At 70.0% G+C, this 876-nt stretch overlaps 1 protein-coding gene across 1 annotated transcript in view; it reads right to left on the reverse strand.

Annotated features, from left to right (window-relative positions):
* MAP2K2 (mitogen-activated protein kinase kinase 2) overlaps window positions 1–876 on the reverse strand; it is a gene marked incomplete at its 5' end in the record, with an annotated part of 21672 nt that overhangs the window by 6060 nt on the left and 14736 nt on the right. Inside the window, 1 exon segment of the mRNA XM_014585545.1 lies at window positions 48–261. Within this exon segment, the coding sequence (XP_014441031.1) occupies window positions 48–261 (214 nt within the window).

An 876-nucleotide genomic window follows, 5' to 3' on the forward strand; every position in this document is an offset into this window, starting at 1 on the left:
CAGCTGCCGGTCCCCGCCCACCCCTGCCCGCCAGACCCTGGCCGTACCGCTGATGGGGCGCCCGGGCGGTCGGGGCCGTGGCGAGACACTGTGGGGCTCTGCTTCCGACCCGTCGGCCAGGGGCCGGCCGAAGATGGCTTCCAGCTCTTTGGCGTCGGGCGGGGGGATGGGGTACCTCCCGATGGACAGCTCCACCAGGGACAGGCCCATGCTCCAGATGTCTGACTGCACGGAGTAGTGCGTGCCCTGGAGTCGCTCTGGCTGTCGGGGACAGGAAGGGTTGCTGGGGCACGGGACCCGGCCCCGCCGCGCCCACCTGCCCGCCTGCCCGCCGCGCCCACCCCCCGGGAGACAGACGGGAGCGTGACACCTCCGCTGGGGCTTGGAGCTGGAGTCCGGCAGCCCTTTAAACACCCACGACGTGCAGGGCTTGCGGGAAAGGGCGGCGGCCTCAGGCGGACTGAGAAGTCACCCCCGTGACCCACTGGACAGGCTCCTGCAAGGCCCGTCCCCCGGACACCCTCGCTCCCATTTCTGAGGTCAGAGCACACTCAGGGTCCCTGCCGAGAGCCGCCCATGGCGGGCATCTCTGGGGAGACAGGGCACAAAGGAAGGCCAAGAGGCACGGCGGGGCGTGACCTGTACCCCACAGGGGCTGGCCCGAGACCCCGGAGCACCCCAGGCGTGTGCATGCCCGTGAGCCGGGGCTGCTGAGGCCAGGGCGGACCAGGCGTCCAGACAGGTCGGGAGCAGCCTTCCTCTCTCACGGGAGACACAGGTACACAGGAGCCAGCAGACGCACCAGTAACGTCGCTGGACTCCCATGTAGGTGACCACAGTCCGAGCCTCGGACCCGGGCCCTCTGATACAGGAAAA

Source organism: Tupaia chinensis, unplaced genomic scaffold, assembly GCF_000334495.1.
Source record: "Tupaia chinensis unplaced genomic scaffold, TupChi_1.0 Scaffold149964_2, whole genome shotgun sequence".
Lineage (NCBI taxonomy): Eukaryota > Metazoa > Chordata > Mammalia > Scandentia > Tupaiidae > Tupaia > Tupaia belangeri.